This window comes from Microtus ochrogaster, linkage group LG7_11 (assembly GCF_000317375.1).
Source record: "Microtus ochrogaster isolate Prairie Vole_2 linkage group LG7_11, MicOch1.0, whole genome shotgun sequence".
Lineage (NCBI taxonomy): Eukaryota > Metazoa > Chordata > Mammalia > Rodentia > Cricetidae > Microtus > Microtus ochrogaster.
The window spans coordinates 1,679,648-1,702,308 of record NC_022032.1 but is presented as its reverse complement, the minus strand read 5'-3'; the positions used below and the strand labels follow the sequence as shown (position 1 = coordinate 1,702,308).

At 47.0% G+C, this 22,661-nt stretch overlaps 1 protein-coding gene across 2 annotated transcripts in view; it reads right to left on the bottom strand.

The window, feature by feature from the left end:
• Positions 1-22,661, bottom strand: part of Zmat4 (zinc finger matrin-type 4) — a 351,995-nt gene that overhangs the window by 277,134 nt on the left and 52,200 nt on the right. For both annotated transcript variants that reach the window (XM_026786971.1, XM_005362434.2), the window contains exon 2: positions 1,030-1,135. In XM_026786971.1, the coding sequence (XP_026642772.1) occupies positions 1,030-1,131 (102 nt within the window). In that variant the 5' untranslated portion in view covers positions 1,132-1,135. The remainder of the gene's footprint in view (positions 1-1,029; positions 1,136-22,661) is intronic.

The window sequence follows — 22,661 nt, the reverse complement described above, 5'->3', positions numbered from 1 at the left end:
CACTTGAAGCTGCTCCCAGTATTCGCTTCCCTCTTGATGAAAGAATAGCATGTCAGCCTCCAGGTCCACCATTTCAACATAAATCAGAAGCATGGGAGGGGCTGGGACGGCGCTGCCCAGAGTTACCATGAGCTGATACTAGGCTGCGTCTGCCCAAATGGGGTAAGGTATGGGCACCGTGCGAGTATCATAAGTGATCAAGAGGTTATTTTAAAGACACCGGAAGACGTGCATAGGTTCTCTGTAAACATCACACCATTTCACGCAGAGGACTTGAGTAGCCGCTGGGGTTTCTGGAACCCATTCCCCGTGGATTGGCCGGGGTAGGCAAATGCACTGCCTTTTCCCTGCAAATGTTGATTTCACGGATGCTTCAAAGAGCATGCTTGTTTGCCATCCATCAAAGCATCTCAGCAAAGGAGATAACGGCAGTAAAAGAATTTCACACACATGACACACTTAGCTTCCAAAATATTCCCACCAACACAAAACCTTGTGGGAAAGACAGGGTTGGTATGTGGTATTTCCGGGTGTGTATGGATGTGCTGTCATTATTATTTCTGAGGTGCACAGGGAAACCTGGGGACTCCTACATTCTGATGACCATTTAGGGCACTGGCCAACAGGAAAGGTTTTCTGTGGAGGATGTGCCTTTACTCCCCGAGGCCATGTTTCCTGTTGACTAGTAAGGGTCTTCGAGCCTATCTTCATATCAGAGGTGGAAGGAGGCAGTGGAACTAGTATATTTGACATGCATTCCTCACAGAGAGAGAGCAGAGAAAGGAAGCCCAGTGAGTCTCTAAGGGCTAAGATGCAAATCACAATATTAATAAACAAAATTAAATAAAATGTGGGAAGTAGCCAGGCCTCAGAGTAATGTGAGCAACCTTGACTCCCGACAAACACACCATGACCTAATTCACATGACACAGGCTCACGACTTGTAGTTCTGAAAACTCCCCAGCTCCAAAAACGAGTATCTTCAAGTCCCAAAAGCCACACCAAGTGAGTGAGCAGAGCTAAGCTTACCTCATAATGGGCCACCCGCTGGGATTCGGATATCAGCTGTGCGCTGCACACCTTACAGTAACTGTCTGTGAACAAATCCTGATCGATATCGGAGGACTTCATCAGGCTGAAGAAAAATCAACAGGAGAAAAAGGGGAGGGGGGAGTCTGTTACTCCAGTGATTATGCAAAACACTAAGCAAGTCAAAACCAGAGGGTGTGCTGATGGTAGTAACGGGGTGGGTCTCTCCAAACCCCAGTGTTACCATACCAATTACCCACTGTAATGAATAGTTTATCATTTGCCTATAAAAAATCCAACAGGGGTGCTAGAGCTTTATAAGATAGCAATCCATCTCTAGTTTGTTTGTTTTTTTTTTCCTGCTTAAACAAACCAGACTTGTAGCTATTGTTTTTCTGGGGATTAATTTGGCAAAACAATTATACATGTGATGTATATTCACAGAGAAATGCAAAGTATCCAATTCCTGCAACAATAGATAATAGGAAATAGATCAAAGACATTCTGATAAAGCCTCACACTAGAACTAAGATGGAGGTTACAAGTCCAAATTCTGAAGTTCACAGGCGTGTGAGCACAATAGTGCATAGAACTTGCTTTTAGATATGTAAAGTCCACTTTCAGAAATTATAGGTCACTGTTTTATAATCATTTCGTTTTGAAACGTTCCTATGATGAACATATTTTTTTTTAGCAAGGAACAAGTTATCATACGAGTTGTATATGCAGCATAAAATGCGATTTAAGTCCAATGGCTACACTTTAAAAAAAATCGGAAGACGAACTTCCTTCTAACTTCACACCTTGAAACCCAAGGAGACCTTGTCCTGCCTGCTGTATCCATATTCAGGGATTTCAGAGTCCGTTAAATGATCTTTACCACCCCACACCACAACCGAATAAATGGCAAATAAATACATCCTGCAGTTCCAACCTGCTACCGGAACGCAGTCCCAGTCCAAGTTCTCGAGCCTGTGAAAGTGCTCTAGCTGATCGGGGTCCTGTTACCTATAAGCAAACACAAACCCCTCTTCCTCATCCTTCCTCTCCGCTAGGCAACAGAAGCTTGTACCAGACTGCGTCAGACAGAGAGGCAGGAGAGCCTTCACCAGCAGGCCCACGGTGAGCACAATGATCCCTCCCGCTCTAACGCCCTCATCTCACCTACTGGACTGACCATAAGGGCCTGACTGTTCAGGGGTGTGGCCTGAATGATGATTCCTCTTCCTGAACACATCAGCTCCACCTTGGAGCTCATGCTGCCATGATTTGGGTGAATCGCGCATCTCCCTGTGTCTCAGTTTATCTCATAAATAACAAGATTATAGTAGATTTTACTTGTTAAAAACTGCAGTGAATCAAAGAAATCAGCAAATTAAAAGTACTGAATATAAAACTCTCGTCATATTTTCAAACACTTGGAACGACCAATAATTATTCTGATGTGGGAGTGTCATATATCAATCTGTTGATTTCATTGGTTAAGCAATAAAAAGAAACTGCTTGGCCTCATAGCTTAAAACATAGGTGGGAGGAGTAAACAGAATAGAATGCTGGGAGGAAGAGGAAGTGAGCTCAGAGACTCGACAGCTCTGCTCTCAGGGGCAGATGCCTCAGAGAGACACCATGCTCCCCGCTCCTGGGAAGATACATGTGATGAAGCTCCGGCCCAGGATGGACGTAGGCTAGAATCTCCCTGGTAAGCCACCTCGTGGGCTATACTAGAAATGGGCTAGTCCAGGTGCGAGAGTTAGCCGAGAAGAAGCTAGATAGAAATGGGCCAAGCAGTGATTAAAAAGAATACAGTGTCCGTGTAATTATTTCAGGGCATAAGCTAGCCAGGAGGCTGGGGTGTGGCCAGGGTGCCGGGGACGCAGCCCCACCGCTCTTATTACTACATTATTCCAGACACCATAGATCACTGAGTCTTACAGCTGATGAGGACCTGTTATTTCTGGAAACGCTCTTCCTAGCAAACAATTATTTGGTGCGAAGTCCACCACTTGCCATAAGGCTTACTCCTCAACCTACACAATACAATCTGTCCCAGGGAAGGTAAAAGATTTACTCTATTTCTCTTGGGATAAAAATCTATCCTGTTGTAGCGTTCATGCATTAATTCTGCCATAGGTCCAACACAGAATTCTCCTTTTTCACATGATAGCCACACTTGAAGTTCTGAAGAAAAATCTTTTTGTCCATGTTTGAGTCCTGCCCTTCTCCCACAACATTGTGTCTGAGCATGGTCCATCTTCAAGAGCAGTGCCAGGGACACGGAAGTCACAGGAAATGATCCAATGGGGACCAAGGCAGACCCTGCCAACAATACAGCATTGCTGTCATCTCTGCTCACATCCCAGAATGAAAATGGAGGAGAGGACTTTTGAGTATAGAAAAAAATGCAACAGAACATTAGAAATGTCAAATGGGAAGTGAAAACTTACATCTTTATGCCAAGTTCCTATAAGTGGTTGTGCTTAAGGATTACCATGTTCTCTGCTATTTTTAATATAGAGGTGCGTGAAGATAGATTCCTGGGTGACCTGCTTAATAAGAATCTCCAAGGTCCCCATACACTCCTCCTCCATCATAGGACCAACCGCAGCCACCAAACCCCATGAAGGGATGGATATTCAGGTACACACTGGACCGAACAGAGCTTGTGGGTGTCTGCCTCAGTGAAGCAGCTGTGAGCAGAAATAGCTCTAAAGGCAGAATATAAAATGTGTATACTACAAAAAAAAATCCTAAAGAAGAGATCATGGCTTTTCCCATCATCTTATGTAAGAACACTGATTTGAGCAAGGCCGTGTGCAACAGAACAAGAATAAGGACCCTTGTGGGTCCGGGACATGAGTGAGATGCCTGGATACATGGTATGTTAGTGGGTGGCAATTCATGGACAAGTGCCAGTCTGGCTTGTGCAGAGAATTCTTTCTGTGCAGGTCGGTTTAGACTAGGAGAAGATCCTGTTTGTGCCTCCAAGACTGGAATTCTCAAGAAGGAAAGTTGCCATCTGCTCCCCTTCTCTGGCTTACTTGAAAAGCCCTCAGCTTCCCTGCTCTTCAGAACATGAAAGACAGAGAGAAAGAGGATGGTAGAACACACGTCCCTTCCTAGCCCTGCCCACCATGCTAACAGGCCCAGGTCTCCTGGAGCAGCTGAGACAGCAACAGAGCCATCAGCCCTCACCAATCAGAGTCGCAGGGTGAGGACCTCACATGGAACTTGCTCACCCTGGAATGCTGTAAGGTCCTTGGGAATTCTGGGTCAAAACCCAATCATAGAATGGAGGGGTCTAATTTCCTCTACTTTCTCTGCAAAAAAAATGTTTCATCTTTGCTACTCAGCCAGCAGCACACTTCAAAGGCACATCACAAAGCCATCACCAGGGACTTGAGTGACCTAAATGTTCTTCAGCATTCACCAGAGATGGTTCCATCCCCAGGAGACCCAGAGCAGAGGAGCAGACCATGTATGAAAATCTGTCCAATGACTTTGCTGTTCCCGGTGTCTGTTCTAGGAGAACCAAGTATACAGCATTATCAGTACAGAGCCAGATGCACAATTGGGCAAAACAGGAAAAAAAAATGAAGAGCAAATCTCCCAGCATCTCACTATGCAGCCCTGGTTGGCCCAGAACTGGCTATATAGAACAGGCTGTCCTTAAATGCACAGAGAGTGACCTATCTCTACCTCCCAGGTACTGGAATTAAAGGCATGTAGCACTATATAATAGTCTCTAGGACACTGTTATATATGGGGCAGAGCAATGACAGAAGGCACTGTCCTTGGGTCCAAAACCTCAAGGGCAATATAATGAGAAAACACTGCACACACACACACACACACACACACACACACACACACACACACACACACACACACCAGTCCCTGATAAACATTGGCAGAAAATGCTAAGCTAGCCAGTTTGAGATGACATGACAGATTATCATGGAACTCTCTAAGGAGGTTGTATTAGACTTGAAGATGGGGGGATGGATAAGATAAGGGCAGAGGAAAGCAGGTCAAACTCTGAGTCCTTTCCCCTGGCACAAAGATAGTCCTGATTACCATCAGGCATAAGAACATGTGGGAAGGAGAGGGGAGAGGGCTAGCCGTGAATAACACAAAGAGGAAGCAAACAATGGAAAGACACGAATGAAGGAGCCCAAGACCCAGGTGGAAGGAGAAACTCCTGACAACAACCAGGTCTTAAAGGTCCCTCATGGGGCAAGAGAGGCCTTTGTCAGGGTCCTCAGAAGCAACTTTCCTCTGGCCTTCTTAGGAGCAGACTGCAGAAAACAGGCTAAAACCATTATGGGCTCCATGGAAAGGGTAAGTGGTGTTCACTCCTCTCCATGACTGGACGAAAATAAAATGGAGACTTTGAAAGCCATGTGCAGTTACTCAGACGAGAAAACCATTAGCCCCATTCAGATTTGGTTGATTGCTAGCCAGGGTGTCCAGCCAGTTCAATACACTGTCTGTGTTCTGGTCTCTTCATCTGTGAACTGGACAGAGGGTGAACTTCACCAGGTTGCCGTGAGGGTCCGAATTAAAGTAGATAAAGCATCAGACACAGAGTAGCATATGGTAGGCACTTTGGAAGCCAATATTCCCACCAGTGTTAGCAATATTACCAATTCTGGTGTGGTGTTTTGGGAGCAATACTGTAAATATTTAAGAAGAGAAGTAAACAGAGCCACGTTGAAGGCTGAGCAGGAAGATGAGAGACCCAGAGTACTGAAATCGTAGTTCTTATTGCTCATTTAGTCATTCTATGACCTGCACTGTCCTCGGATGATATAATGCAGCTGAAACCCAAGCTCGGAGCCCAAGAATACCCCACACTTCCAAAATGCATACGGTCTATTGTCATCATCCGAAGTGCTGACACTCGCCAGGGAAGCCAGATGAGAATCTGTGCCCCTCTCTCTGTCTCTCATCCCTGCTCTCCTCCCTGTGACCTGCTCCCCAGGGACCACAGAAGGAAGCATACACAATCCAGGGTTTGGCAGCGAGCCATCCACCAGCAACCTTAGCCCACAGCTTCTGGCTGTTGCAAGGTGTCTGAGCAACCATGCCCTCAGGGGACAGCTATTCCACCCCAGTTCTTCGAGGGAGGAAGTCTGGAGCATGATGCCGGCCACTGTGTGATGGTCGTTCTACCTTTGGCTACAGTGGTGTCATGCTAACCCAGGAAGTAAATAGTCCACCTTCTGCCTCCTCTCTCCTTTCCAGTGGTCCTCTAAGGACAGGATTTAAGACCTGTGCCATTCCCAGCCTGAGAGCTCTACAGATAGCACAGAGTACTGCGGGGTGTGGCACTGAGTTCTCCAGATCCACAGTGCGGCTTCTCTAAGCAGAGTCCTAAAAGCACCAACCCTCGTGGAAGTCCCTAAGCAGGGAGTAAAGATTTTGCCTGAGGCTCCCCCCTACACAGCTCTGTGAAAATCTCATTTTCCTCTGTGAAGACACTAAGACACAGGGCTGATTATTTTGCCTGAAGGTCCCTGAGTCTCCCACACAGTAGTCAGTTTTCCAGGCCAGGGATGAATCTGCTGTCCACAGGTCATGCCCTAGCTGGGCTGCCTTTTCCCATTCTGTGTGTGTTACTTAGCTTATACCACAGTCCCTCTGCCTAGGACCATGAAAAGTACTTAAAAGCACGGAATAGATGCCTGCAGGCCCATCCTTTTCTGATCTCAGTGCCTAGACTTTCTTTTCTTGACCTGAACAGAGCTATGACTCTCTACCACCTTGTAGGCATTTTGTGTCCATGTTTATTTCCACAAGATTTTGGGCATGGGCACCATGACCGCCTTCAGATTAGGTACCCACTGCCATTTTCATTTTAGCCTGACATCTTGAGGAGCCACTGCACTCCACACCCAGTACAACTGGGCCTTCTGATCCAGTCTGGCACCTTCCTCTCTAAGCCACTTGCCCTTCCTGCCCACCATGAAAAAGCTAAGCAGCTCTCAGCATCTCTGGCCTCTGCTCCCCAGTATTCAACACAAGCAGCTTAAATGTTTGATCTCTTGCAATGGTCCACTAAATTAAAGTATTCCTTCCACATTTAGCAATTAGTCATACCCATAAGCACTTGTAAGTTTTCTCTGCTCTGGTTTATAAGTATTAAAACTATAATAAGTATATAAGTAGAAAGAGGAAGTGGGATGTGGAAACCAGCGCTGGCCCATCTTCAGTCAAAAACAAATAACCCTTGGCTTGCTCCTGCGTGGATCTCTTAAGTTTCTATTCCCCAAACTCTGATGCTACCTCTAAAGCTTTGTGGCTCCAACCTGCTTCTCACCTCCTTCCCCTTCCAGGTCTCTGTTGCTGGCCTACTTTACTCGCCAACCTAGCAGCAAAGAGAAAAAGAACTGGGAGGGAGCCAGAGGTATCTTCAGAATACAACACTACAGTGCTCCTCCGTAACCCCCACAGGCACCCAAAAATCTCTGAAGATGGGTCTGTCCTGTCTCCATCGCATCTCCCTCCAAGCCAAGTGGGTGATTCAGGGCTGGTTGCCGTGGCAGCAGACAAAGCAGGGAAGAAAAAAAAAAAACTACTCCAAAAATGAAAGCAGGTTGTGAAATCTAGCCAGAGAACAGGACAGCAAGCAGACAATAGCAAGGAGCAGAAAAGGTAAGGATGTCCATAATGGGGGTTTTGGTGGCATCCCCCTGCCCACATTTCCCTATAATTTAGCATGCACGTAGATGGCCAAAGAGGGAAATCTCCCATAGTGCCTGTGTGCAGGGAGAGGGTCAAAGACAGGACAATCTTGAAGAAACTTTGGGATTCTGTGTTTCTCAGAATTGAAGCCATCCTTCTAGCCAGAAGTCCTAATGTTGTTCAAATAAAAGAATCTGGTAGCTCACGCCCCTCACTTACACAGCATCCAGATGTCCCCGCAAGCTGTTTCCTACCCTGAGCTGAGAGCTCCGCCATCCCTACCCACATGCCCTTTCCTTGCTCCGTGTCAGCAGGAGAGGCAATATTGACTCATACCATTTGAGCAATTACCTCCTAAAGGCAGCAACTCTCTTCCCTTGTAAGGCCAGGCTCTGTGGTTCCTGACTCACAGGCATGTGCCATTGCTGGCTACACACTCGACCCTGGCAACAGAACCACATCTGTCAGCCCACAGCCTGGCCCAACAATATCTAGGAGGGAAGGCAGCATCACCCTTCCAGCTTGCAGGACAGCACTCTGGCCGAACCCCATGGCAAGCCGCGGTGCTTACAGCAGGTGCCTGACCCTTGGCCACTTCTCCTTTCTGTTTTCTTTTCCTTTGACTGGACAAGTCTGAACCACAGATCCCAGAAGGTACCAGTGGGATTGGTGCTGAGCAGTGAGGCCACAGCTTCAGCCTTTTTACGTAGTTCTTTGTAAACCCCTCAGGAATCCCATGTCATTTACCAAATGTCATCTGCCAAAGTCTCAGACACATCGCAACCTCACTTAGATTGCTGCTCTATTCACGACTCAGACATGTATTGGGCATTGTCTCCATGCTTGGCATTGTTGTATTTCGAGGTTTGTCACCATTACCGAACCTTAGGGTTCTCATCTTGCGGAGGAGATCCATATAGTGGGACCAAACACACAGCCGCCTACCCAAACAGACAGGATATCATTTCTTTCTCCACATGAATAAAAGATGTACACCTGCTGAGGCAAAAAATGCCTCCTGCACTCATGGCACCACCTCCGCAATTCTAGGATCTCTTCATGCCCTAAAGGTTCCAGCCAAGATATCAACACCAGAAGTCTAGAAGTTCTCCTCCATCTACCAGTAAGACTAGGCTGCAAGGGCCAGAGGCAAGCAGGTCTAGTAGAGATTTAAAAGAAAAGAAAGCATTCTATCCAGGCTCTAGAAGATCCTTAACATCAGTTCTGGGTATAGCACGAATGGTCCGGTCATAATAAGCCTGGCTGTGACCAGGTGATGAGCCTAGCAGACAATGTGTGCTTCTGTAAGACGCTGCAGGGTAAACTCCAGCGCCTTCCCGGCTTCACCAGCCGGGTGGGGGGGAAGGTGGAGCACTTGGACTTCCTGTTCTAAAGCTGGAGCCAGCATCACGTGGGTAAGGGACAGACAAAAGCAGGTGGGAGGAGAGCAGAGCCATTAAACCACAAGGGCAGCAAAGGTAGGGGAGAGGAAGATGGGAGGGAGCCCTGCTCCTGATTGTCACTTGCTCCATCAAACCGAAGCCACCCTCATTTTAGAGAATCAGACCCCACCCAGCCCCATTCATAAAAAGAAAGGCAGGGCTAGGGAGATGGCTCAGTGGCTAAGAGCAAATACATTGCCCCTGAGGACGATCAGGAGTGGTTCTCCAGCACCTGTGTTGGTCAGCTCTCAGCCATCTGTAACTCCAGGTCTAGACAAATCTGTCACTTTTCTAGCATCCATGGTCACCCAAACTCATGCGAGCACACGCACGCGTGTGCATATACACACACACATGCTTTACAATTTAAAAAATAATAATAATACTAGATCTTAGAACAAGGCAAAAATTCAGTGTGTAGCCCTCAAATTCTAGATGAAGCAAGAGAGCGTTCAAGAACAGTGGAGTTCCTTAATTAGCTAAAAACAAAGAAAAAATACTAAAACCATTCTTTTCCACGTTGGCTACATGTCTGCAACTTTACAGCTTTTAATAAGCAAGCATTCCTTTCCTGTCACTAATCTGCATGATTCCTGAAGACAGGGATGCCCCCACTGAGCAGGCAAACTGAGAGCAGTTTCAGTGCAGCAATGGCGTGGGGGGCAGCACCTGCGTGCAAACATGAAGTAAGGCAGGCATGACCAACCATTACTTGTCTTGGAACCCAGGCTGTATGGCTACTGCACGGGTAGCCAGTCAGCCAGACATATCCAGCTCCATCTGTCCTTCATGACTGCATGCTACCCTAATGTGACTTCTTTAAGAAACCCAAAGTGCAGGGTCTTCTTTTGTTTCCTCACCTGTATGAAATCAACAAACTGTAGGACATCAAAAATTGCTGAAAAATTCAATTTAATCATTAACTTTTAACTATTAAAATAATTCATTCCATCTAGTAACCAGAATATTCCAGTGGTAGGGGAAAGGACGGCTACTTATCTGAATGGTGGCCTGCAGATCTCACTTTCCGTACCAGCCATTAACTAGAACTTCTGCTCACATCTGAGAGTTGGCTTGGAATCTTGTGACAAATTCTGCTTTGGCATCAAGCAAGTAGAGAAAATGCCGAAGGCTTAGGGAATTCAGCCACAATGGGAATTGATCACAGAAAGGTTACTGGGTACATAGTATGCTCGTGAATAGCCAGTAAGGAGTTTGGTAATTGCAAGAGTACCAGGCTGTCTAAAGTGTTGTGGAAGCTGTGGGTGGAGGCTCTTTCTTACAGTGTTAACAGGATAGTTTACAGCTAAGCAGCATCCTGTAAGCCCAACAGCCCTGCTCATACTTTACTGGGGAGAAAACTCTTGCTTATGTACAATATAGGGCAGGTAAAGTATACGAATATCACATTCTTCAAATATCCAAATTTGTATGCCCCACGCATGGAGAGCAGAAGAACAAACTGAGATGGAATCACTGCAAGAATAAAACACAGCAAGACGGGGGATTGTGAATACATCACAGATGCCCAGTATTCGCATGAAAGGGAAGCACAAAGTGGATGCACGTGATTCTTTTAAAGCCACATGCATCCAGGTAAGACACCATTCTGAAGATGTTTGGGAATAAGTAAGCACATGATACAAGATGAAAATACCCCAAGTGGAAGAGAAAGAAGGGTAGGACAAGGGAGACCCACAAAGCTCTTGATAGGCTATTGTCAGATCTTAGCTGTGCTGAGAAGATGACCTATGGGTGCTCCTTCTGCTATTACATATGGTAACTGATTAAAACCATAATTTGATGACAGAGATGACAGATAGACATGCAGAGGAATGGATGGATAGATGGATGGATGGATGGATGGATGGATGGATGGATGGATGGATGGATGGATAGCATAAAGATGTTAAAAGATAGATGATGAATGACAGCTAGACACTGGGCATAGACCAATGACGACAGAACTGTCTGGAAGCACACCCTCTACATTCTATGTCACAGATAGCTTTCTCCTTGCTTCCATCTCCAGCTTAAAAGGATGAAACTAGATTCTCCCGGTTCTCTTGTATCCAATGGAGCATGTGGGCAATCTCTGTGTACAAATGATGAACACACTCGTAGGCCTAGAATTAAAGGCCCATTGCACACTGCAATCTGGCCTCTTCATCTTCTACAGGTTGGCTACTGCCACCTTCCTCAAACTAGAAGCCTGTGTTCAAGAACATGGGAGCACTGAAGACCTCATTTCTTGGATAGTGTAGAACTTCTGGTCCCCAATCCCTGAAATAAACTTGCAATGTACTCAGCCACTCCAATTCCAGGACTTACCTGGGATTACCTTAACTAACTCCATTTCAGTGATACCTTAACATGGGTGGAAAAAAATGTACAGATATGCACATTTTACCTAAGTAAGCATCTCCTATGCCTTGTGTGGAGCTAGAAAAAGACAGAGACTTATGATGGTTTCTACTCTAGAAATGAGATTTACACTTCCTCTGTGCTCAGGGCCATGGACTAGCCAGCCCTGACCTCAGTGCGACTGCTCATTCATACACAGTGGTAGCATTGCAACCCACCAAGTTCTGGAGTCTAAAATAAATTTATAAAAACACAAGGCATTGTTTTAGAGCCAGAAGCCTGTCACCAGCACACTGACCAGAAATGTGGATCAGGTCCTGGAGGGCCTTCAGCAAGGCTGTTCTTTCTGTCTGCTTTTGAACAAATCTGTCTTACTACTCCTGGCAGGACCGTGATTCTGTCTTCTGAAATCTACTTTGATACTGTGTGAGGGGCAAGCCGAGCAGATGGTCATGACCACTGGGATGCCAGGTAATGACCAAGTGCCTCACATCAGAGTATCCGAGTCTTGTCACCTCGCCAGAAATGACAGCTTGGCTGTCTGGCAACAGCCCTGATGTTGGGAAGGAAACACACATCTCTCCACTCAATTCTTCATTTATTTACACTTTCTAAGCCACCCGCACAACACCCCCATCCCTACCCTCACTCATTCTTCTCTCTTTATCAGCCAAGATGAATGGCAACTAGGCAGCTTCCTGGAAAGGAGACCGAGTTGGTAGATATTCATCTCTGGGCTTGGCTGCTCCATCCCAGGCTTTGGGACAGAGCAAGCAGGACCATACGGACTGGCAATGCCCTCTGCTGCCCCTGCTTACTTACCGTCACTCTGACTCAGTCCTGGCAGGGAACTGCCAGTGCCTACGCCCCATGCTGCCCATCAACCGACAGACTGACCTTCCGGCTCATGCTGCTTCTATGCTCCCTTTTCCCCATTTCCCACTTTTGAAAGGGAGGATGGGCCCGCTCTGATAGAGCTTGCGAGCAAATGGAAGGGAGAGGATATGGCTGGCAGATGAAGGTCAAACAAAAGCTGGCAAGACAGAAGAAGAGGAGTGCCACACACTTCCTGTATCTGAACAGCCTGGAGAGAGAATGAGGCCATCCCATGATGCAGACAAATTTTAAAAAATCACATCACTACATAGGCCCTGGAAGAATCATCTAATCTAATCCCTTCCGATTAAAAAAAGAATACAGAATGATATCCATGCAGGTGGTGGGATGTTCCCACGCCCGTGCTCCCTCCCCACAGGTAAAAAGATAAATGGAGAGAACTACTCCCCCTCCCCCACCATAGTACTCTTTTCCTTCAACTCATTTCCAACTCTTAGCTCTCTCCTGTAGGAAGCCAGTTGGGCAGGAAGGAACACACCCACCATTTTCAATATTTAGAAGACAAAACCTGTGTGACTGGCCAATGACACCAGCCCAACCACCAAGAACTCTCCTCCAGGCCAGATCCAAAGGTATCTGACAAGCAGAAGCAAGCAGGGAACGGGCATCTCAAATTATGTACAACATGTGATTTCTAAAGCCCAGGTCCCTGCGACATGTGACCATGTCTGCAATACCACGAGGCAAATCTAGGTAGTGACTGCATTCAAAAATGATCCCTAGCTGCAGTTATTCTTATTTCTCACTGACCAAAATTAGGAAGTCATGACCCCGAGTCAATAGGCTTTGGCTTGCTTACTGAGTGGCCAGGATCAAATGTATAATGAAGACTGTGGTTATGGGAATGCCCAGTCCAGGTACCAGTCCAAGAAAGATGTGCCCCAATTGCTAAGAATGTGGGTGGCATTCGGCCTCAGCCGTCAGTCCTATCTGCTGTAGAGAAATGACTATCTACTCACTGCCACTCTTCCCTGGCGACCACAGCCACCAGCTGGGGTCACAAAAGCAAAGAATTCCAATCATGGCTGCTTGCAGTGTTCCGACACCAAGAGGCCACCCCACTTGCAAGCTCCCAGCAGAGCCAACCGAGGTCAGCGTACCTACACTAAAGTCTAGCTTCTCCCTGCCTCATGTCACTCTGCCTATGCCCTCCACAGGGGTTCCTCTCCACAGGAGTACCAAGCTCTTAGGAGTCTGTTTCCTGGCAAGCCCTGGTGGCATACCTTATTACTGCTCCTTCATGAGACAAACTTCACACAGCAGGCCCATACTGAACTCTCCCTCGCTGGAGACTGGCAAGGGCCTAAACCCTACTGCCAGAGGCCGGATCAATTCCCAGAGCCCAGGAACTCCAGAAGTCCCTAAACCTATTCGCAAAGTAACATTCATGTGGTCGGAAGCAGTGAGTTGTCTCTGGTGAAGCTGTATCCTGGGATGTGTTCAATACTGCTTAATAATATGCCAGCATTGAGTCCCTATTCCCACTCCTTAGATCTCATTCTGTAATGGAGTTACAGATACTATCTGCCATCTGAATTGGACTGATGTGTCTAAGTTCCATAATGTCAAATAAGCCATATTTCAGTAACACTTCCTACCCACTGCTAAAAATAAATTTTTCTCTTCCCACACAGCTATTCCTAATGAGATATTTCAAGTCACCTGGCACCCAAGGGAGTTCCTTGACTAATTTACCCAGGAGTCCCATGAAAGAGAAAACTGTACACAACAGTACCCCACTAGAAGCTGGTGCCAGAGGGCAAGAAGAGCAGCAACCCTACAGGTTATTCTGCCCCTTGAGGTGCCATAAGACCACAGGGGCGGGCAAGCTCAGAGTAGTTTATGAGGTGTTTGTGCAGCAATACCCAAACAGGAGCCTGCCTCAGGTTGCGCTTGACTTTGCCCTAGGATTCCAGTAAAAAGCAGCCTGAAGCTTGAACCCTTGCTCAGTAGTGATGCAGAGATGAGCTCAAATCACCTCCAGCCAGTGCCTGCCCTTTGCCCCAGTCACCTCCACAGCTTGTCAATCAATGGCGCACGTCCTTCTCAGCACTCAGCAGAGGGGGCTGGAGAGATGGCTCAGAGGTTAAGAGCATTGCCTGCTCTTCCAGAGGTCCTGAGTTCAATTCCCAGCAACCACATGGTGGCTCACAGCCATCCATAATGAGATTTGGTGCCCTCTTCTGGCATGCAAGCATACAGGGAAGGAATGTTGAATATATAATAAATTTAAAAAAAAAGGAATCCAAAAAAAAAACAAAAAAAAAGAAAAGCACTCAGCAGATCTGGGTGCCAGGCAGCACATCCCCATGATGCTCTCCCTCATCTTCCTGATGCCGGGTTAAGGCTCCTTTCTGGTCCCTCTACCACCCTACAGTGCTCTTGTCCAGAAGTCCCAGTGCATTCTTGGAAGGGTACATTAACTTGCCCAAACACTGTGAGCCTCTGCAGAGGTAGGAACTGCTCTTCATCTTTGTTCTCAGTAACCAGCTGGGAAATGATAAAACTAAAGGCACTAGCGATGAAATATGAAAAATATATTGTGCTTGCTAGAGTCAAGCTTGCATGAACAGAACTTTTCTTTCAGTTCATTGATAAAGTGCCATCCTGAAAATGGCTGCAAACAGCCCAAAGGGTGGTCTTCTACAAAACCAACTCAAGAGCACACCAGCACAGCAGTGGGCTTCAAGAACAGCCTGGAGCACCCACTGACTGGTCTTCTCATGCCCATTCCAGATATGGCAGGAAGTACCTGGCTGCAGCTAGGAGACGATGCCTCTGCAGTTGGGGGCAAGGCTGAGAGATCTCCCCTCTACTACTGCAGTGCTCGGGCGTACTGAGTCTTCATGGAGCCGGAGGGCAGAGTCAGGGGAGCAGTGCATGAAATTACTGATAGACCAGGAGCAGCAAGAAACCCAGATGAGCTCACCAACGCCCTCTTTCCCCCTACTCCTCCTCTTCTGACCAATCTCACTTCATGGCCTTGGATCAGCTGCCCCTTCATCCAGAATATCCCCATGGAGACCCACACCCGAACATTAGGCAGAGCTAGGGGAATCCCATGGGAGAGGGGAAGGAAAGATTTTTAGGAGCCAGAGAGGTCAAGGACACCACAGTATCAACTAATCTGGACTCAGAAGAGCTCACAGAGACTGAAGCAACAATCAGGGAGCCTGCATGAGTCTGCATATATGTTATAGTTGTGAAGCTGGGTGCTCTTGTGGGAATCTTAACAGTAAGAGAGTCTCTGACTCTGTTGACTGCTTTGGGGGCCCTTTTCCTCCTACCAGATTGCTTTGTCCAGCCTTCGCTAAAGGGTATGTAACTATTCTTATTGTAACTTGATATGCTGTGTTTGGTTGATAGCCCTGGGAGGGCTGCTCTTTTCTGAAGGGAAACAAAGGAGGAGTAGATCTGGGGCAGAGGGGAGGTAGGGGGCAGGGACTAGAAGGAGAGGGGGGAGGAAACTGTAGGCTAAATATCCTATAAAATAATTAATTTTTAAAAATTAAAAATAAAGTGGAAGATGCTCCTGAATGCCCATCTCTCTACAGTCATCATTTACTGGCTGGCTGAGGTTGAGTTGTATGAATTTTAAATCCCAGAACTTGTGACTGAAAACGCCTCTGGAAGTCTACGAGAATGGCCCCCATATGTGTGAATACTCAGTTCCTAGTGTGGGACAATAGTCTGTATTCTGTCAATTATATTTTAAATAAACGCTGATTGACCAATAGCCAGGCAAGAAGTATAGGCAGGACAACCAGACAGGAAGTAGAGGCAGGTCAATAAGAACAGGAGAATTCCGGGAAGGGGAAAGCTCATTTTCCACAGTCCTGACCCAGCCACAGAAGAAGTAAGATGTGACTGCCTCTCTGAATAAAGTACCAAGCCACATGGCTAACATAGACAAGAAGAATGGGATAATGTAAGTTATAAGAGTTAATAAGAAGCCTGAGCTAATAGGCCAATCAGTTTATAACTAATTTAGACCCTTGTGTGATTTCTTTGTGACTTCACAATTGTGGGAACCGGGTAGTACAAGGACTGGGTGGGACAAAAAACCTCAAACAAGTTCCCAGTTGTTGAAACTGTTTAGAAGGATTAGGGAGTGTGGCCTTGTTGGGGGAGATGGGTCACTGCAGTGGGTTTTAAGGTTTCAAATGACTTACATCATTCCCAGTGTGGTCTCCCCTTTCTGTTTGTGGGTCAGGATGTGACATTCCAGCTGCTGCTCCAGGGCATGGCTGTCTGCCTCCTGCCATGTTTTCCCACCATTGTGGTGATGGACTCCTATCCCCTGGGAACTGTAACCCCAACTAAATGCCTTCTTTTCTAAGTTGCTTTGGTCATGGTGTTTTACACAGCAAAGTAAAAGTGAGACAATAGTCCTGGGGACAGATAGAAGACAAGGTCCTTCTGGAACAGGGCGAGCCCGGATCTAATAAGTATAAAGAAAAAAAAATATTGGAACACTACTAGTATGTAAGGGAGGAAGCCATATGATAGGGATAACAGAGGCAGGCAGGAAGTTGCGTTGATAAGCTAAAGGAAGTCCAGGGATCGTTTGCCACCACCAGTAACAATTAAAAGAATGTTCCTCTGGAGTCCTCAGAAAAGCCCTCATTCTGAGACCTTGGTTTTAGACTCTGAGCCATCATAAACTTCCAGAGGATGAATTTTTGCTTTGCTAAGTCATCCTCTGCTTGGTGCCTTTATTACAACTGCTCTAGGAAAAAATATACTGAACACCCATTTGATACTGCATTCTCTAATTCCACAAAATGGAGGCACTTCATCGCCTTACAGCTCTGAAAGGTGGTTGTGGAGGCTTGAAAATCCACCTATCGTGTCCAAGAAAGCTCAGTCTGAATCCACAGGGTTATCATCAAGTCAAAGATTACAATCCATGTCTCTCATCTTCACGTCTGAAATCGCTCTACACCTTTGACATTGAATTGTGACTGGGCATTCGTTTTGCGGTTCTCCTAGTGCTTACTAAAATATGCCAATTTTCTCTCATTCTTCTCAGTTACCAAATGAAAAACTTGGCAGTTCGGACTAAGGGCCAGGAAAGGCGAAGCCGACCACAGCCGCGATCACTAGCCTCTCCCACACCCTGCCTCGGTTACCACACCTGCTTTAGGGTTTCAACAAAAGCAATCCTTAAAAACTGCCTTTACCTGCCAGAGTCATAAAGGGAGCCCAGGAGCAATTAAGCATTTCTAATCACTTAATTCCACTTTAAATCTCTTCAAGAAGAAAGCAATAATTACAGATCTCTGATCTGACTGGTCCTTGGCTGATGGTCTTCAATCAGCCGCATTCCTTCAAGGTATTATAAAAAAGACATTTAAAACAGTCTCCTCATGATTGCATCCCTGAACTTCAAGCCCTTGGCAGAGAGGCGAGGCCAGGAAGCAACTTGGGTTTTCTTTGCCACCCCCTCCCCCCACGCATGGTACTGAACTGCCCCAGTGCCGCCCAATGCTACGACGTAGATGAAAAATCTGAAGCAGAGCCATGCGAGTGACCATACAGCACCCAGAACCATTCCCAAGGTCCCAGACACACAACTTGGCACTGGGTGGGTCAGGGACTCAGCCCCAGTCCGCCGTGTTCAGTGCATGTGTGTGACACTTTTGACGGCACTGAAATCAGGAGGAAAGTGTGTGACAAGAAGACATAGGATATCTTGTTTTCTCTGGGGGGGGAGGGGGCGGCAGAGAGCTGATGAAGAACATGGCCCCTCCACCCCCTGTTGAGCTAATCTTTTCTGTGACCTTCCCCTCAAAACAGCACCAAGTCCTAACCATTTCAGCCTTTTATCTCCACATGCTTAGCATGCCCCCAAACTTCTATTCACACAATAGTAATTCTACAGGTGGCTACTATTAATTAAACCCACTTACTACATGTTTGCAAGCATCACACCCAAGCCTTCTCCACTGCCTGAAGGATTTGTGCCCTCGGGTCATCGACGTGCTCCATGGATATGAATGGCTCACACAGAGCCCACCTCAAAGAGCTATCAGTGAAATCACAAGTTGTTGAAGGAGTGTGCGGTTAATTTTGCATTTTAACTGGTTGGACAACTGAGAGCAAGGAAAGATAAAGCCAGCAAGGAGATGGGAAAACGAAGCCAGCAGGATGATCCATAAGCTTTTAGGAATTATCGATAACATCTTTAACCTCTCTTTTACAAAGCAACTGTGCCGAGCTTCCAGAAAATCTGATCTCTATAACCTGAAAATCCGAAATATAACCAGAAATGCAGCCATTCAACAAAAGCCCAGCAAAGAATTCTACCATGCGTTAGAGAGCAGGAGAGACCGTTTCATTTGCTTTCTGAAAAGAGATAAATGAATCAATAGCTCACCATGCATGACGACCAATGTTATGTGTTAACTGGGATAAAGGATGCCAAGGAAGCTGGTCAAGCAATATTCCTGCTCATTCTAGATGGTTGTACAAGGAGCTAGAATTTGCACTTAACAGGCTGAGTAAAACCAACCTTCGTCACCAGTGTAGGCAGGGCTTCATCCAATCTGCTGAAGACAGAACAAATCAGCAAAGTTGCTCTTTCCCGCCCTGAGTTGAGACTCACCCTGCCCTGGGAACTTGCCTGCACGTTCATATATCGAGCTTGGATGGGAGGAGGGGTTTACAAGCCTTTTCTGTTCTCTTACGTGAAGCAGCGGAAGAAACCGAAGCCTAAAAAAAATGAAGTGACTTCTAGTGCCACAGCTCCTCAGGAGGGGCGTGCTTAGCATCACTGTGGTTTGACTGAGGTGTCTCAAGTAGTCTCGGGCAACACTTGCATACTTGGTCTCCAGTTGGTTGTGACGTCTGGGGAGGGCTGACCGGAAGAGGTATATCACTGGAGAAGGCTTTGAGAGTCCAAAGACTTGCATCATGTCAAGTTCACTCTGTTTCCTGCTTGAAGTTGAGGATGTGGACTCTGGACTGTCCTGCCCCCATGCCTGCCTGCTGCCACACTTCCCCGCCATGGTCATGGTAGATTCGAGTTTTTCTGTAACTGTGAGCCGAAAATAAGCCCGCCCCCCCTGTAAGTTTCCTCGGCCGTGGTGTTTTCGCACAGCAATACCAAAGCAATAGCCACATCAGGTATGAGGCTTGGGTTCAGGCTCCAACACTAGGGGAGACGATTTTCCCTGAGGTCACGCGGTCTGAGGCAGCTTCAAGGCCAGAGCTCAGGCACCACGCATGCGCGTGGGCTCTGGCACGACGCACGCGCATGCCTTGGTAACAAGGCTCCTCCAAAGTGGAGTGTCTCCCCTCAGCTCCCTCAGCTTCGCTGACTATGCAGATGTCAACAAGTTAAAGGCGTGGTACTGACTGAGCTCTCCGACTGTTGGGGAGACTCAGTCCCAGTGAGCGTGATTGCAGGGGCTGAGTGGGCCTCCGAGCTAAATACCAGTCAGCAATAATTCCCACTCGAAAGCCTTTCCAGCTTCACCTTCCAGTTAGCTCACCCCGCCCCCACATCCACGTGACTTAGATCTCTAAGAAAAACATGCGGGAAACTTCGGTCTGCCCCCAGATCAATGCAGCCCAACAGCTCCAAAAAAAAAAAGAAAAAGAAAAAGAAATTCTGAGCGTCTTCATTATTGTTTTCAAAAGCTTTGTTGCCTCCAGAGAGAAACACTCTCATTTCGAGACTTGACAGTCTGTAGATTACCCAAGGAAGAGGACAAAAACTTAAAAGTTATTAATGGACAACCCTAGGCAATTAGAGAAAAAAATGTTTCCCTCGGGTCCCCAGTCTCTTCGGATGCTGCAGGCCAGTTGATGGCTTTTTTGCTTCTGAAACATAATGCAGCCTTCTGTGCAGGTGCTAAAATGGTCCACGAACCAGTAGGTGTGGCAGCCTTCTGAAAACATAGCAGTATCCTATAATTTCAGGCAAGATACTTGCTTGTGTTTACACAAGTTCGTTCCCACGTAGTGAGATCCCCAAGAGACAACTGAGGGAACATGGCAAAACCTGTGTTCGCTGTCCCAAGAAACTAGAAAGTCTGTCAGGAAATGGTACAAACTCACAAGCTAAATGCCTTTGCTAGTTTAAAAATAAACACACAAAGGTTGCAGGGGGGAGCAGGAGTGTAAATGTATTTTACACACAATGCCAGGCATCAATTAGAACCTGCCCCAAATGATGGCAAGATGTCCAGAGAAGAACCAGCCAGTGGACAGATGGGCTCTGAGCAGGAAGCAAGCCTCTTTGTCTAAGAACTCCGAGATGCCTGGATTTGGACTCCAGCCTTCTGCAAAGTCACAGGGACCCACTCCACAAGAGCTGTCCTGAGGCATGAGGAGAGTGAGCAGCCAGATCTGTCAACGTTTGGCTAAACAGCCTGCAGGGCAGCCAACCTTGCAGAGCAACTATTTGAGAACCTTAAATGGGCTCCCCAAATAACACTCATCTGTCTTTCCTTCCCGTCGTTACAGCCTCTCCCTTCCACCCCATCGCCCCATCAGCGTACCCTGCTTTCCCATGCAACCCACCCTCGACTCTGGGGGAAGACCAGTGTGGTCATTTCCATACTTCCTAGTGGATGCCCTCGAGACACTGGCTGGGGACAGTGGCCATGGCTGAAGGTGAGGGCACCAGGCATGGCTGTGGCACTGCTGACCATGCTGGCTGTGCGGCGTGTAATTAACGCTCTGGGTGTTGGATAGCCTGCTCCGTGCAGAATAATTTAAATCCCTGCACTGTTTATTTTTGCATTTTCTCTGATAAAGGGTGAAAAACTAAGAAGAAGCTCAAGCAGTGAGTTTCCACCTCACTATCCGGTGACTTCCTGTGCCAGAGCTGTCTTCCCTTTTGGGAAGGTGGAGGTAGGGACATCAGGAGGATGGAGTGGGCAGGCAGGACACACCCACAGACTTTGGGAAATAGTGGAGGATATGCACAATGCAGGGTTCTGGCAGTTTCCCATCTACTGTTTGGGGAAGAAAGCCCAGGGGAGGCTTTACAGGGAAATCCACAAGTGTAAGTTCATGCTACTCTCTGCCCTTAAAAGACACTTCCTCCTCCTCCCAAATGTCATGACACAGAAATGGGAACAATTCAGTCACCCTGAAAAATACAGCTTTGCCAAGCTTCAGTATCTCCATCTGTAAAATGGGTAGAGTCATTTGTACTTTGTCCAACTTATCACCCTGAGACACTAGGATTAAACAGCCTCGTGTCTAGGAAAAGGCTCTCTCAACTACAATGGCTGTAGATTAGTGAGTTGTCTATACCTTGTCAGGACATGATATAGAAAGAGGAAGTCGGTTTATTTCCAAAGCAACTTTGCCTTGAACTTAAAGCAAGGGCCACTGAGGAAAGACAGAAAGGGGAGAGCGTGGGAAGGAAAAAGTATTCCAGGGAACTTTCCAGTCCTTCTCCAGCCTTATGATGTCTCCTCTGGGCCTCAGGCAGTTCATGGGCCTTGCATAGTGAGCTGCTTTCCCAAGGAGCTCCGTTCCATGCAAGGCAAATGCCCTTCCCTAATAACTCACATCCTCCCTGGAATTCAGCTGGAAGGCAGTGAAGACGCCTGCAGAAGTCGCCTCTGCACCGGAAGCTTTACCTAGCCAGATCACCTCCATGGCTCCTGAATTTCATCCAGGATGCATGGCTGAGCTTGCTTCTGTCAAGCCAGTGTCTACAGGGCTCTGACAAAAAAACTGAAAGTCAGCCCTAGTAGGCTTCCCCAACATGCTGACCTTCCTGTGGGTCGTGGGAGGTCGTTTCTAAAGCACACATGATGTGACCTCCAATTTTAAGCCAAGGACTATTTTTCAATGGTATAAGAGGGAAAAAATGTTCCAAGGGCAAGAGGAACTCTGTGTGATCTCTATATTCGGTGTGTCTTTCTATTTCCTTCTGCCATTAGCTGTCCAGGGAAATGACGCTGCCCTAAAGAGGGCAATGAAATCTTTATGACTACAATAACAAGGAAGAGAGGTTTCAAATAACAAAGGGAACTCCTGAAAGTAAATGATTCTGCCCCAAAGCCGCCCCGACCACAAAAATACAATCCTGAACGTAGCTCCACAGTGCAGAACAATACTAGTGTGGCCAAGTCCCTGGCGTTGACAGCCACCATCAGGAAAGGAGCAGGTTGGAAAGGAGTGGCCTGGCTAGTTTTACATCAACTTGACACAAATTGAAGTCATCTGAAAGGAGGGAAACCCAACTGAGAACATGCCTCCCTAAGACCCAGCTGTAGG